This window comes from Camarhynchus parvulus, chromosome 6 (genome assembly GCF_901933205.1).
Source record: "Camarhynchus parvulus chromosome 6, STF_HiC, whole genome shotgun sequence".
NCBI classification, from domain to species: Eukaryota; Metazoa; Chordata; class Aves; order Passeriformes; family Thraupidae; genus Camarhynchus; species Camarhynchus parvulus.
Window position 1 is genome coordinate 3316698 of NC_044576.1, and position 14248 is coordinate 3330945.

Here is a 14248-nt window from a genome sequence, read left to right on the forward strand (position 1 = left end):
ACGTGTCGCGCCCATGGTGCCGCGCGCCGGCGCGCGTGCGCGGCGGAGGTGGGAGCGCGGCCTCGGCAGCACGTGGGGAACGGGACAGGTACGGGACAGGGAACGGGATAACGGGATCGGGATAAAGGAACGGGACAGGTACGGGACAGGGAACGGGATAACGGCATCGGGATAAAGGAACGGGGCAGGGAACGGGATAACGGGATCGGGATAAAGGAACGGGACAGGTACGGGACAGGGAACGGGATAACGGCATCGGGATAAAGGAACGGGGCAGGTACGGGACAGGGAACGGGATAACGGGATGGGATAAAGGAACGGGGCAGGGAACGGGATAACGGCATCGGGATAAAGGAACGGGACCGGTACGGGACAGGGAACGGGATAAAAGAATGGGATTGAGATAAAGGAACAGGACAGGGAACGGGATAACGAGACAGGGAACGGGATAAAGGAAGGGGATAGAGGATTGGGATAAGGGAACGGGATAGGGATCAGGATAAGGTAACGGGATTGGGATAAAGGAATGGAACAGGTACGGGACAGGGATCGGGATAAAGGACTGGGATAAAGGAACGGGACAGGGAACGGGATGAAGGAAGGGGATCGGGATAAAGGAACGGGATTGGGATAAAGGAACGGGACAGCGATTAGGATAAACGATAGGGACAGGTACAGGACAGGAATTGCGATAAAAGCTAGGGAGAGCTGCGAGACAGGTATGGGACAAGAATTGGGATAAATAGGGTCTGAGATAGAGATTGGAATAGATATGGAATAAGGACAGCTACGGGACAGGACGGGGTGGGGCTAGGGGCAGGTACGGGATGGAGATAGGGGCGGGACAGGGGAGCACGGGGGTGGGGGCCGGGCCGGGGGCAGTCCCTGTCCCTGTCCCGCTGCCGGGGCGGCGCTCACAGCCGCTGTAGCCGTGCAGGAGGGCCGTGTCCCTGTCCCTGTCCCGCCTGTGGCGGGTGTGTCCCTCTGACGCTGTTCCGTGCAGGGCCGGGCCCGCGGCGCCCCCGGGCCGGGAGGGGATGCGAGCATGGCCATGGCCCAGGCCGGGGCCGCGGCCGCCGCCGCCACCGGGCTCCTGGTCTTCCTGCTCTACTCCGCCATCCACAGGGTCGAGGAGGGACACCTGGCCGTGTACTACAGGTACGGAGCCCTTCCCGGGGCTGCCATCCATCCCTGCCCCGGCATTGCTCTGTCCTCTGCTCCCCTCAGGCTTTTCCCCCTGTGCGGGCAGCCCTGGCTGTCCCTGCTCCCCTCACCCTTGGGTCTCTGAGCTGCTTCTCCTGCCTCTCCTTCCCCCCTGCCCTCGTCACAAACTCATTCCAGAGCTCTGGGTCTGTCCTGCCTGCTGGCATCTGATCTCTCCCCCTGTGCCAGCAAGAGCTGTCACCTTTGTCCCGAACTGTCACCCGGCCAGAGCTCTCAGTGTTGGTGCTTTGGAATGCTTGCCCTGCCCTTCCCACTCGGCACACAAAAAAATCGGAAAGTAAAAATGTTCTTTATGGAGTAAAGCACAATAAATTCTGTAAAGACCCTTTATCTGTAAAGACCTAGAGACTGTGCCACCTGAGGAGTGAAATGAGTACAGAGGTTGCAGTTTTATTGTTAGTTTGTGTAGAACTGTCATTTTACTTAAGATTCAACTTTGTGCAGTGAGGGGGAACTAAACAAAAGCAGCCCATTGAATGTGCACACCAACAGCATCCATAGAGGAGAAGAGGAGAGACTGAGGGCTGAAGGAAAGAGCACTCTGCAAAATGTGCAGCACCTGGGGAGGCTGCACTGTCACTGGGGAGGGGGTGACACCTCTGCCAGCTTTTGCTTCAAAGACTTGACCAGGACTGCTAAGAGACCCCAAATGTCCCCAGTTCCCTTTAACCACAGTTGTGTTGAGCATTAACACCCCTGGGGGGTTTTCTCTGGGCGAGGGGCTGTGCCAAAACCCAAACTGGCAGCATCACATCCACGGCTGGATTTTCCATGGTTACCAGCGAACTATTTAGAGGAGAAATCCGTGTTCTTGCAGCTCTGTGCAGTGTTGCAGTGCTGGGAGGGTTTAGCAGTAGCTGCCTGCTCCAGGAGTTCAAGGCTTCGTGCAAAGTTGCAGCAGGCAGAGATCGGGTGCACTCAGCCCTTTTGCTGGGGAATTGCTGGCGAATTGAGGGCACTGATGCAATTCTCTGTGAGCCCTGGCAGTTTGAGCTGGCCCTCAAAGCCAGCCCTTGCTGTTTGCCACCTTCCTGAGGCTGTTTTCCTCCCTCTCCTCAGGGGTGGAGCGTTGCTGACCAGCCCCAGCGGCCCTGGCTACCACATCATGCTCCCCTTCATCACCACCTTCAAATCCGTGCAGGTCAGTGCCCTCTCCCTGCCCTGGGGAGCCAGGACTTGTCCTCCTGGAGAGCTCTCCCCACCATGTGTGTGTGTGACACTGCTGGGGCTGGCAGTGTCCTGCTCAGGGGGACACTCTGTGTTTGTGGCTGTCACTGTTTCCTGGCATTCCAGAGCAGGGAAACAGGCACAGCTGCAGGGGAGGAGAAGCTTTGCCTTCTGCCCACCCCTGCAGGCATCACCAGGGAGGCCAAGGACATGTTTTTGGCTCTGTGGTGCCACTGTGGGAGTCTGGGCCTTCCTGGGAGCCAGGTTGGTGAGTGCTGCTGTGTTTGTGTTGCAGACCACGCTGCAGACTGATGAAGTGAAGAATGTGCCTTGTGGGACAAGGTATGGCTTCCACTTGGATTTCTCCTAGATCCACTGCCTGGGGTCATTGGCAGGGCTGGGACATTGGGGTTGGGAAGTAAAGGCACCTGCCATGAAATGAATCCCAGATGTACACAGTGTAGCAGAACAGGAGGGAACACTGGCTCTTGCTGGAGCTGCTGTTCAGAGGATATTTGCATTTATTGTGATGTTATCTTGGATTTTTCTGGGCTTCTCCCCTCAGTTATTCTGACACCCCATTGCTTGTGCAATGAGGGATGTTTGCATTTATTGTGATGTTATCTTGAATTTTTCTGGGCTTCTCCCCTCAGTTGACACTCTGGCCCCCCTTTGCTTTCTCTTTGCTGTGCCCTGGTTATTTCCACTCTGAGTCTTGTGGCTGATTCAGGTGCTGGCCCCAGCAGTGGGCAGAAGGAAACAGGGAGTGGGAATCCTCGTGATGGGAGGGAGTTCACTTCCAAATGAAATTCTGGCTGCATAATCAGGCTGATTTGAGTTGTAACAAGCAGGAGGAGAGGGCTGGTTACAGATCCTGTTGGGTTACAGATCCTGTTGTGTTGGTTCATCCACAAGTTAAAGTGATGACTCTTCAGGATAAAAAAAAAATAAATCTGGTGATTCTCCTTGTCTTTTACATTCAGGGTCCTCAACAAAATTTCTGTTTAAAAAAATAAATCAGTGGTGGCTGGAGTGGTGACACACAGTGACCACGTTGAAATTAAAAAGTGAATGTTAGTGGCAATGTTCATAAAACAGAGTTAATTTTGATCAGGTTTAACCAGTATTAACTTTCTTGGGGTTGTTCAGCATCAGACATCGTTTGAGCTTAAATATTACCATAAGGGTCTTGTGGTTTTAATTTCAGATCCTAAAGGTTTTTCAGGAGTATCTGAAGGTTATTCAGGAGTATCTGTAAATAATGTTAGTGTTCAGTGCTGCAGCTTTCACAGAATCACAAAATGGTTTGGGTGGGAAGGGACCTTAAATCCCATCCAGTGCCACCCCTGCCATGGCAGGGACACCTTCCACTGTGCCAGGTGCTCCAAGGCTGACCTTGGGCACTGCCAGGGATCCAGGGGCAGCCCCAGCTGCTCTGGGCACCCTGTGCCAGGCCTGCCCACCCTGCCAGGGAACAATTCCTTCTTTATATCTCACCTGAATTTCCCCTCTGTAAGTCTGAACCCATTCCCCCTTGTCCTGTCACTTCAGGGCCTTGTTCAGAATCCTTTTGTGGTGAGGTAAAGATCAAAAGGCCAAAGGCTGAGGCCAAAGCCAGCCTCAACCATTCTGTGCTTCTGTGATTTAGGAGTTAAAACTGAAGTTCCTGTTGAATTTCAGTGTTGAGGGGTTCAGTTCTTCAATGCAGGTGGTTGGGAAGGTGCAGGCAGTAAAAATGGGCTTTAAAGCAGCAGACAGCTGGGGAAAGCAGTTCTCAGTTAATAATTGAATGCACTTCTGACCAAAGGTCCCAGCAGCCCTGCCCAGTGCCCAGGTGTTGCTGCAGGAGCCTTTCAGCTGCCTGCATTTGGGATCCAAAGTCTGCAGCTGCTCGGTGCCCAAGCTTTGCATCCACATTTCCATGGTGAAACATGAGCTTATAAATAACAACTGGAGCACACCTGCACTGTCACTGTCCCAGTTCAAAGTCTGCTACCAGAATAGAGCCCAAACAGTTTCAGGTTTTGTGTTTACATGTCAAACCACCACATTTTAAAGGCTGGGTTTCTCTTTATGTTCCTGTTCCCCGTGTCCTTATCTATATCTGGAACCTTCTGAGTGTCTGTGTGGGTGTCCCATCCCCCATTTTTTTGCCTTACCTGTCTTGTTTGTACCTGGCAGCATTCAGTGAATACATTAAAACCCTGAGTTGGATCCTGAATTGTGTGAGGCTTTCCAGGGTCTACCTGTGTCCATCTCCTGTGGCATTCCCTGGATGCTGTCTCCTTGTCCACTGCTGCCTAATTATGCTTAAACTTCTATGTGTTGATCCTCCTTTTATGGATTTCCCCTTGTTCCTCTCTCCCTGCAGACTTTGAGGTCTGAGTGGCACCTGTTTCCTCAAAGCCTGACCAGCAGGACTGAGAAAATGCACTTATCCCCCAGCACACCACACAAACCCTTCTGAATTATCCATGATAATGGAGTAACAGTGGGTGATGTCCCACTGACTGTCCCAGCCTGGCCCCTCAGCAGGGTTGCTGTGGGAGGTGCTGGCAGAGTCAGGCAGCCCTCACAGCTCTGAGGTGCCATTTCAGACCCTTCCCTGCCAGGGAGGTGGTGTGGGGCTGTGGATGAGTCCTGATAGGATCCAGGGTGCTGCAGACACTCTCCTTTTCTTTCTGACATCCCTTTAAGATTGAAATGCCGGATTTGCAGCAGATCAGGGCCATCCATCACCAGTGTTTTTAGCTCATAGCTGTCCTGAAGCAGGTTTGGAGCAAGCACAGGCTGGGCTTGGGAGGCCTTATCCAAAAGAACACAGACACAGGCAAGTTCAGGTTGTTTTTTATTTCCTGCAGACCTGGCTTTGAGCTGCCAGAGATCAAGATCTGTAAAATAAGAAAAGCAGTTTGTCGTGGGGGATCTGTTTGAGTTCAAACATCACAGAGGCTGAGTTTGGGAATGTGGGAGTTGCACTGCCAGGAATGAGCTGTCTCCAAACAGTTCCTGCTGAAGCTTCTGGTCTGTGATATGCCTTTGTCCCAAGGACATCATGGCAGGAGTATTCTGCTTTGAAATTAGGCTCTCTAGAGACCTAGAGCTGCTGAAAGTTAAGGGGCTTTTTCTTCCCTGTAGAGTTCTGCTTTTCTCTGGTGTTACGGGTACCCAGGGGTGGGCATGGCTTTCTGAAAGCCACACCAGCAAGAGCAGGGGCTGGGGACAAGCCTGGCCTCTGATTCCCCCTTTCCCTGCCATCCTTCCCTGGGGAGAGGATTGCCTGCAGGCTGCCTCTACTGAGGTGCTCGTGGTGTTCCTGGAGAGCTCCAGTGGATTGAAGTTTGCCTTGTGCTGTGTTCCTTCCTTTCTCCTGGGCCTTGCCAAGCTCCTGCTGGAGTTAGTGCTTGTGAATTAAACTCAGGGCTTTTTCTATTTCACACGTGTTGCTGCCCAGAAGAGCTGAGGTGTGTCTGCATTTGGGGGCAGGTGTCACCTGCTGTCCTTGCTGCCTTCCCCTCTGCTGTCCTGAGAGCCGCAGCCACATTCCTGATCAGAAAAGCTTTCCTTTGGCTGGTTGAGTAGGGAATCACAAAGGGAAAGGATTTATGCAGAGAGAAGGACTGGGATTGGCTGTTACCTCATTGCAAAATGCTCACAATATTGTAAAAGAGGGACAAAGATGATTTTGCTTTAAATCTGTTAAAACAGAAATAAAGATGCCTTTGCTTTAAATCTGTTAGCTGTTAAAAGAGGGATGAAGATGCCTTTGCTTTAAATCTGTTAAAACAGAGATAAAGATGCCTTTGCTTTACATCTGTCAGCTGTTAGCAGCTGCAGAGGTAAAACAATGGATGATGAAGTCTCTTTTCCCTTGCAGTGGTGGTGTTATGATCTACATTGACCGAATAGAAGTTGTCAATAAGCTGGCCCCATATGCAGGTATTTCCCATCCTGGTTCCTTTGTCTTCACTCATCCTGGGGCAGCTCTGGCTTGGTTTGCAGGATGCATTGGAAGTGTTGGAGCATGGCCTCCTGCTCCAACACTTCCAATGTCCTTCCCATGTGGTGGGTTTACAGGCCAGAACTGTGCACAGGGCTCCAGGTGGGTCTCAGCAGGAGCAGAGGGAGACAATCCCCTCCCTTGACCTTTTAGTGCAGGATCTGGTTGGCTTAAATAATGGGAGTGATCCTTGCTTTCCCTTTTCCAGCAGCACCTGCTCCTGTGCATGCAGGTCCTGGTGAGGCTTTGCTGTTTCATTTGTTTATGCAGATGATGAAACAGGACCAGGCAGTACATCCTGCCATGGCTGCTCCTTGAAATTGTGTAATCCCAGCAGCAGCTGGCAGCTGGGCAGGGCAGCTGGGGCTTTGGCTACTGAAAAAGCCCTGTGCCAGTGCTGCAGTCCTTCCCTGACACCCTGGCAGGTGCCAGTGGTGAGCTGTGGTGTTCTCTCCCTTCCCCAGTGTACGACATCGTGAGGAATTACACCGCTGACTACGACAAGACCTTGATCTTCAACAAAATCCACCACGAGCTGAACCAGTTCTGCAGTGCCCACACCCTGCAGGAGGTGTACATCGAGCTGTTTGGTGAGTGCATCCGCTGGAATATTCCTGGAATATCTTACAGGATATTGTACCCTTGGGCCACACTGCCCCTGTGCTGGAGTTGCAGTGTAGATCCAGCTCCTTTACATCCATCTGCCTCTTCCCCTGTAACTTCAGTGACTCAGGTGTCTCTGTCTTTCCCCATCTGCATGTGGGAATTTGATTTGAGTGTTTTTCCACTTTTTTCCAGCAGAGCCACTCTGCTCTTGTGTGTGCAGTGATGCCTGTGGCCTTCACTATGACAGTGGATTTGTCTTGTTCTGCTCCTGCTTTTAATCCCCTGCTCTGCTGCTGAATTCACTTTTGTACTTCCACAGCTTCCTTCAGGCTGTCTCTAACAAGTGAGAGCTGGAGGGTTTTTCACAGGGAGGTAGCAGTGCTTCAGGAATTAGCACAGGTCATACTCTCCTTGTGCCACAGAGCAGGTTCTGTTCCTTCTTGAGTGGCTGAGCAGGGGAAAAATGGCTTATGACAATCTTAAAAGGTTGTCAGAATTTTAATATTCATGTACTCCAAGTCCAAGTGCTGAGAAGGGATAGATTTCTACCCCAGGCTCTGAGCATTCTGTCTTGCTGAGATGCTGAAAGCCCCTTGCAGTTAGTTCAGATAACACAAATCCATCAACAGCTGAACTTTTCTAGTCACCAGCATGTAACTTTCCTTTTAGGAATGTTTTTCAAGGGACACAGGAAGTGAAACAATGTACTGAATGTCTCAGGAAGCATCCTTATCTTCCACTCTAGAGTTACCTGCTCTTCAAGGCCTGCTGGCTCTTTGCCACACAAGCTGTGGGGGAAAACATGATAAACCACATGGTCTCTCTTTTGTCCTCCAAACACAGATCAGATAGATGAGAACTTGAAGTTGGCCCTGCAGAAGGACCTCAATGTCATGGCACCAGGTCTCACTATCCAGGTGGGTTGTGGCCTCTCAATAATGAGAGATTTAAGAAGGTGGAGAAAGACTTTTTGCCAAAGCCTGCAGTGACAGGACGAGGGACAGCAGTTTTAAACTGAAAGATGAATGTTTTGTGCTAAGGGTGCTGAGGTCCTGGCACAGGGTGCCCAGAGAAGCTGCCCCTGGATCCCTGGAAGTGTCCAAGGCCAGCTTGAATGGGGCTTGGAGCCTCTGTCCCTGTTGGGAATGTGGGTTGGGATGGATGAGAAGAAATGAAAATGTGGGACACCCCTGGGAGAGTGACCATGCTCAGCTGTGTTGCACAGGAGGATTAGGCACCACTGTCCACAGCAGTGCAGCTGGTTTTGCAGAGAGATGTCTTGGTTGTTCAGATTGCATCAAAGTGTTCCATTCAAAGTGTGCTCCCTCTTTCTGCCCTCACAGGCCGTGCGTGTCACAAAACCCAAAATTCCAGAGGCCATCCGGAGAAACTTCGAGCTAATGTGAGTAGCTGGGCATAACATTGCATTCATTACTTCTGAGGGTCCTGCACAGGCACAGTGCTGTTGGAAAGCTCTTCCCTGGTGCTCAGGGAGTGAGAGGTGAGCTCCAGGCAGTGTGTGCTTGGCCAGGTGTGCTTGTGCCTTCTTTTTCCATTTCCATGCTGAAATCAGGGCTCAGGGTCTTGAGCTTTGCCCATAAGCTCCCCTCCAGGATCTCTGAGATGCCTTTGGGCAGGAGGAGATGCTGTTAGGTCTCAACCTTTGGCTGAGCAAGCCCAGCTCCCAGTCCACGTTGCCCTGCTCCTTGTCCTGAAGGCCTCAGACTGGACTTGAATCCAGATGTGGTCAGATGGAGAGGGGGATGCTCCTTCCTCTGGCCTGTGTGTGTGCTCATACAGCTGCAGACAGAGCCAGTCCCCGTGGCTGTGAGCAGGGAGCTGGCAGCTGGCTGGCCCCTTGTCCCCATGGCCTCTCCTGGGATGCAGAGCTGCTCTATCAGCAATTGGGGAGATGGGGGAGACTTTGAGATGGTCAAAGAATCCAAATTGCATATGAAGTACAACTGCTTATATACTTATTCTAGGAAGATTTGTAATGTTTTACTACAGTGATTGGGTTAATCATCACATAAATAAACTTAGACATTTTAAACACCTCTTGCTTGCAGAAGTCAATGTAATTTTCTTTTTCTGGTAAACTAGTTTGATTAAATCCTCTTGCAATCTTGATTTAATTCTCAAAGGTCTGTTTGCTCTTGCCAAGGCATTTTGTTTATCACATCTCTTATGCTAATAAGGTCCAAAGTACTCCCTGTTTTGTGTGCCCCAATACTGCCCCTCACTCCCCTTCCCCAGGATAACATTTCTCCCCTTGCAGGGAGGCTGAGAAGACCAAGCTGCTGATTGCAGCCCAGAGGCAGAAGGTGGTGGAGAAGGAGGCAGAGACAGACAGGAAGAAAGCACTCATTGGTAATGGCACCAGCACAGGCTCAGCCTCCATTCCTGCCTTCCCTGCTGAGCTGGGGCAGGACATTGTCTTCATCACTGGCAGCTCCCTGAGGGAGGCTCAGCCAGGCTGCACAAACTGTTGTTTGAACATCTGGGTGAAAATCCCCCAGCAGCAGAGCAGGGAGCACCTCTGTCCTGCAGCAGGGACGGAGGAAATCACTCTGCTGGAAAAGCTGCTTGGGCTTGGAGCTCCATGTCCCTGTGCTTGTAAACAGGATGTCTGCAGACACCAGCATTGTGTTTTCTTCCTGTAAAGAAAGGAAGAAAACTCTGCTGCTTGGAGCACAGACTGGCACTGGGTGGGGAGGGAGGGAGCAGGGAGCCAGCTCCTGGGGTGGCAGACCCTGCAGCAGGTGCTGGGGTCAGGGTGCTGGTGCTCAGGGCCTGAGAAGCAGATTTCCCAGCTGAGCCTGTTGTGATTGCAGAGGCAGAGAAGGCTGCACAGGTGGCCAGGATCCACTACCAGCAGAAGATCATGGAGAAGGAAACGGAGAAGCGGATTTCTGAGATTGAAGGTGAGCACACTGCTGGGGCTGTGGCAGGTGGAGGAACCTCAGACCTGCAGAAACCATCGAGGGTGCTGCAGGGGTGCAAGGCTGTGCACTGGGATCATTCCTGCAATGTGCATGGAGCTCTCCAGGAAGCTGCAGGGCAGGTACAGGGCCAGCCAGGCACTCCTGGGTTGGGTGGTCCCCATGGGGTGAGGGCTCAGGTGCTCAGTGTGGTTTGGGGCCCTTCACTTCCTCATGCTTTCTTTCCTGCCCCTCCCCTGCTGCTGTGTTAGATGCTGCATTCCTGGCAAGGGAGAAGGCAAAAGCTGATGCAGAGTACTACACTGCTCGGAAGCTGGCTGACTCCAACAAGGTGAGCTCTGGGGAGCTGGTCACTCACTCTGGGCAGCACTGGGAGAGCACTTGATCTGACAGCCCACACCCCATTTGGGATCTCTAGCTGGTCACAGTGACCCCGAGAAGAGTTAAAAAGTCTCTTTTCCCAGCCTGGCACTCGAAGAAAGTCAGGGCTCTTCATTTCTCAGTCTCAAGGTTGTTTATTGTATCTTATCTATAAAATTCTTTCTCCTGTCCAGCTGAGGTCCACTCAGCACGACAGGCCAAGGCACTCTGCCTGCCCCCGGGGCAGTGTTATGTCTTTATACTAAAAACTACATGTACAATATTTACAATTACTTTCCAATACCTGTCACCCATGTTAGACAGTGAGCTTCTACTCTAAACCAATCTAAAAGTGGCACCATCACAGCAGAAGATGGAGGCCAAGAAGAAGAAGGAGAAAGGCTGGACACACCCAGATCCCTCCATCTTACCCCCTGAACCCCCATTCTAGAAACCCCAAAATCTACTTTTTCACTTTGTGATAAATTCACTATCATTCTACTTAAACTGTCATGGCTTGCAGATCTTCATCTAAGGTTTGTGACTTGCTCCAAGGTCATAATCAAAACCACAGGCATCTTGGGCTCTGTGCCAGGGTCTCTGAGACCCCCCCATGAGGGGCTGCCTGACATGAAACCTAGCACCACAGGGCACAGAAAGTTGTCTCTTAGGGTCTCTGGTTTCTGTTTGTTGCAGCTGAAGCTGACCCCTGAGTATCTGGAGCTGATGAAGTACCAGGCCATAGCTGCCAACAGCAAGCTGTACTTCGGCGACCGCATCCCCGGCGTGTTCCTGGACTCCTGTGCCTTCCAGCAGGCCAGCCTGAGGACTGCCCACCAAACCAGCCTTCCTGCACAGGAGAGCCCAGAGAGCCCTGGAGAAAGCCCCCAGAGAGGCGAGGAGAGCAGTGGCTGAGGGAGGCCTGGGGAGCCCGGTGTAGCTCAGCAGCGAGCCTGGCTGTGCCCGGCGACGAGGCCCTGTGCGCTGGGGCGCATGCAGCCCCTGCCTGCCTGCCTGCACATCTTGTGTGGGTATAGGTGGCAGCTGGGTTGATTTTCTTCTAGCAACAGATCACAAGGGCTCTGCCTCTTCTGTTTGTCCCCCTGTGAAATGGGTGCTTCCAAAGGAGGGATAATCCTGTACTAACATACCTATACTGGAATATTAAACGACAGACAGCAGGAAAGCCTCCCGGGGTAGGTGCAGTTATTTAGCAGGAAGGAGATGTGGCTCTGAGTGCTGGGTTGCTGCACACTGGTCATTGCTCAGCACTCCTGGCTGAGGCTGAGTGAAGAGGAGGTTCCCCTTGTCCTGCTGCTGAAGCTTTGCTTGGTGAAGGTTTCTGCTGACGCTGACTCGCTCTCCTCAAGGACTCCAGTGGAGCGGACTCTCCTTGGCCAGCGTGTTCCTGCTGGGGCTGAGGAGTGGTTTGCTGTGGAATAGGTTATGGGAGTAGGATCTGCACAGCCATGATATTCCTGCAGACAGCAGTGCTAGATAACGACTTGGAGGAAGCAAGCAACCTCTGAAAAAGGATTCTGTGACCCCCCCTCTCCAAGCAAGAGCCTTGCACTGGCTGCCTGGGACTGACTCTGGTGCTCCCACTGGGTGGCTGAGTCTCATTGCCTCCTAAAACAGATTTTCAGGAGCACCTCGGAGCAGCTGGTTGGGAACAGAGCCTGGCAAGTGTTTGCTCAGATTGCAGCCTCCCTGTAAGTCATTCACCAGGGAAAGGGGGCTGAATTTCCACTGCTCTGCCATGCTGGCAAAGTGAAGGGGAAGAGAGGAGTGAAAGGACCCTGCTGTGCTGCAGATCAGATGTTTGACACTTCAGCTGCAACGTAGGTGAGGCATCTCTGCTCCTTCATGTAAAGTCTACTGCTCCAGGGAGTGGGACCTGCTTTGAATGTCCTTGAGCAGCCATGGCAAGGAGTGTGTCCCTGGTCCTCTCATCCCTGGCCAGGCTTGCTGGCAGATGGATCTTCTGTCCTGGTTTGTGCTGTGATATATCCAACCCTGCTCCTCCCATGGCAGGGTGAGGGAGAGGTGCTCGGGGAGGGGGGAATCTGCTGGGACAAACCTGCTTTCTGCTTTGCCTCCTTCCTCCCCCTGCTTGTGAGGATGTGCTTGCTTTTAGGACCTGCTCCTCCTCCTCGTGTTCTGTGAGGATCTGGGGTGCAACACCTGGGGAAGCAGCTGGCAAGAGCTGGAATGCCCTCCTCCAGCTGGGAGCACCCAGCACTGCCTGCTGCATGTTCAGAGACCTCTCCCTGTGCATCCCTCCTGCTGTCCTGTCCCCTCAGAGCAGCCGTGCCACCCTTGGAGGGGCTGGGGGTGGTGGCACTCTGGCCACTTGACCTGTTGGGGTCTTGTGTCCCTGGCTCCATCTGCAGCCACATGGCAAGGGGAGGGATGTGTTTAGCTGCTGCCATGGAGAAACATTCAACCCAAAGCAGCTTTGCCTGTGTGGTGGTGTCCCCAGAGGAGCTGTGTGGGCTTGGTGTCCCCACCCTGTGTGGCTGCCCTTCAGGGGTGGCAGAGTCTCCAGTGGCACATGGTGCCTCCTCCTGCTGTCTCTGCTTTCCTTGGCTGCCCTCCTCCATCTCTGGGTTGTGCTGGCCCTGCCCCTTTCAGACATAACTCTGGGACTTCACAGCAGTTTCGGGTGGTCTTTCTTGTTCTCTGTCTGCCTGCAAACTCCCAAGGCTCAGCTGATGCTCTGCTCCAGGATCCCAGCTCCTCTGCCAGCCCAGCCATGGCAGGAGCAGGGCACCAGGGCAGAGGGGGCGTGGCAGTGTGTTTCACAGTGTTTGAAATGTCTCCTGGAAGTGCTGCTTGGCTTGCAGGGTCCCTTTTTTGCTGTGGGTTGGCTTTGAGGAAGCAGTGTTGTCTCATCCCTGCCCTGCCACCTCCTCAGTGTTGCAGCAGGCCCTTGGCACAGCCTCCCCTCACCCCAGCAGCACTGCTTTGGTGGGAATTTGGGATGAAGGCAGGCTTTATAGGCTAGAAGCACTGCTGGGAGGGAATGTTAGCAGGAATGTGGTCTCCATGATTTCCTCCATGTGTTCCTGGGGTTGGGCACACTGGGCATCAGGAATGGCTGGACAGAGTAGGTTCTGCCAGCCTGGAAGTGACAAGGGCAGAGGGGAACTGCTGGGAGCAATACCCAGGCAGTTCACAGCTCTCCTGCAGTGATCAGAGCAAGATGTCCATGCAGGCCAGGGCAGGAGGAGCTGCTTCCCTTTGGATCCGAGCCTTGCTGTGCCTCCCTGCGCCATGGCTTTGCCTTGAGTGGCTGTCACTGGCTCAGTGTCCCCTCTGTGTGCATCTCCCACCTCCCTGTGTGGTCTGAGGGACCCCAGGGGATGCCCCCGTGGTCCCAGCTCCTGCAGCAGCATGTGTGATGCCCAGTGCCTTCTGCAGCAGCCTCCCCACCCTGCCCTGCTTCCCCAGCCCCATCGTGTGCAGGAGGGGTGGCCACGCCTTTGTCACCCTGGCATGGGCTGTGCTGCCCTCTGAACCCCAGCTGTGAGCAGGGAGGTGGCTGCAGCCAGGATTTTGGGATGGAATTGGCTTTTCTCTCCGCTCCCATGGCCTGTGACTAAAGGGGTCTGTCCCTGGATGCGCATCTCCCTAAGGAAACACGATACATCCGGTCAGGTTTACATTCACAGTTCAGTTCTTTTGATAAAGCAGAATAAAGTTATTTTGTTACCATTTTTTTGGGATGGTTTTATGTGTCCTAGGGCTGGTGGCACACGAAGTGGGGGGACCCCTCTGCCTCTCCCCCTGCAGCAGCACTGCACGGTGTGGATGTCATCTGCAGCGGGTGCCACCCCGGGAGCCTGTGCTCACTGCCAGCCACAGCCAGGGTGGTGCTGAGCATGGGGGGACTCCCTGCAGCATCCTGGGGCAGCCTGGCTCTGCGTGCCTGGCAGAATGTGCTGCA

The 14248-nt window shown here is 53.1% G+C and overlaps 1 protein-coding gene across 1 annotated transcript; it reads left to right on the forward strand.

Annotated features, from left to right (window-relative positions):
* Positions 1 to 11: 11 nt before the first annotated feature.
* ERLIN1 (ER lipid raft associated 1) lies at positions 12 to 14153 on the forward strand. The gene is made up of 12 exons (XM_030950967.1): positions 12 to 88; positions 1004 to 1158; positions 2284 to 2365; positions 2687 to 2733; positions 6269 to 6330; positions 6856 to 6981; positions 7841 to 7914; positions 8341 to 8399; positions 9276 to 9367; positions 9832 to 9921; positions 10191 to 10270; positions 10996 to 14153. Exons 1-12 carry the CDS (start codon positions 14 to 16, stop codon positions 11212 to 11214), a joined length of 1161 nt encoding a protein of 386 aa, XP_030806827.1. The 5' UTR covers positions 12 to 13; the 3' UTR covers positions 11215 to 14153.
* Positions 14154 to 14248: the final 95 nt, after the last annotated feature.